At 49.4% G+C, this 726-nt stretch overlaps 1 protein-coding gene across 1 annotated transcript; it reads left to right on the top strand.

Annotated features, from left to right (window-relative positions):
* Positions 1 to 250: 250 nt before the first annotated feature.
* Pmar_PMAR025478 (histone H2A.1, putative) lies at positions 251 to 668 on the top strand (the record flags this gene model as incomplete). Its single annotated transcript, XM_002766366.1, has 2 exons — positions 251 to 319; positions 342 to 668. 2 exons carry the CDS (start codon positions 251 to 253, stop codon positions 666 to 668), a joined length of 396 nt encoding a protein of 131 aa, XP_002766412.1.
* Positions 669 to 726: the final 58 nt, after the last annotated feature.

Here is a 726-nt window from a genome sequence, read left to right as displayed (position 1 = left end):
ATCTATAGTCCTTATCGGACTGCCTCAAGGCTTTGTTGTTTGTCTTAGAGGGTAACCCCATAGAACAGAGAAAAAAAAACTGTCTATAGTTGTCACACGTTTTTTAGTAAAGTCCCCGGTCTACGATTGATTTCGGCGGAGCTGATGGTTACTTTTCACTTTTTTCATCAAAATGAGCGTGAGGCGCCACTGGATGATATCGCATCGTCATCTCATCTCCCACATTCTCACACTCGCTTATAACCAAAACATGTCTGGCAAAGGCAAAGGTGGACGCGGTAAGGCTGGCAAGAAGAGTGGCAGCGGAGCTAAGTCTCGGGTCCGCCAAGGCCGGGCTACAGTTCCCTGTTGGCCGTATCGCGAGGTACCTCAAGAAGGGGCGTTATGCCAAACGCGTAGGTTCTGGGGCGCCAGTTTACTTAGCTGCAGTCTTGGAGTACCTCGTCGCTGAGATTCTCGAGCTCGCCGGTAACGCTGCGCGTGATCATAAGAAGACTAGGATCATTCCTCGTCATATTCAATTGGCTGTCCGCAACGATGAGGAACTGAACAAATTCCTCGCTGGTGTAACTCTTGCGAGTGGTGGCGTCTTACCCAACATCCACACTACTCTTTTGCCCAAAAAGAGTAAGGGCAAGAGCTTTACTGCTTCCAGGAGATGTAAATAATCCCCTCGGGCTTATGCAGCTGGAGGCACTAACCTGCTGAACTCGTTTCAAGGCGTTT

This window comes from Perkinsus marinus, assembly GCF_000006405.1.
Source record: "Perkinsus marinus ATCC 50983 genomic scaffold scf_1104296973032, whole genome shotgun sequence".
Lineage (NCBI taxonomy): Eukaryota > Perkinsozoa > Perkinsida > Perkinsidae > Perkinsus > Perkinsus marinus.
This window is presented reverse-complemented; position numbering and strand designations above follow the sequence as displayed.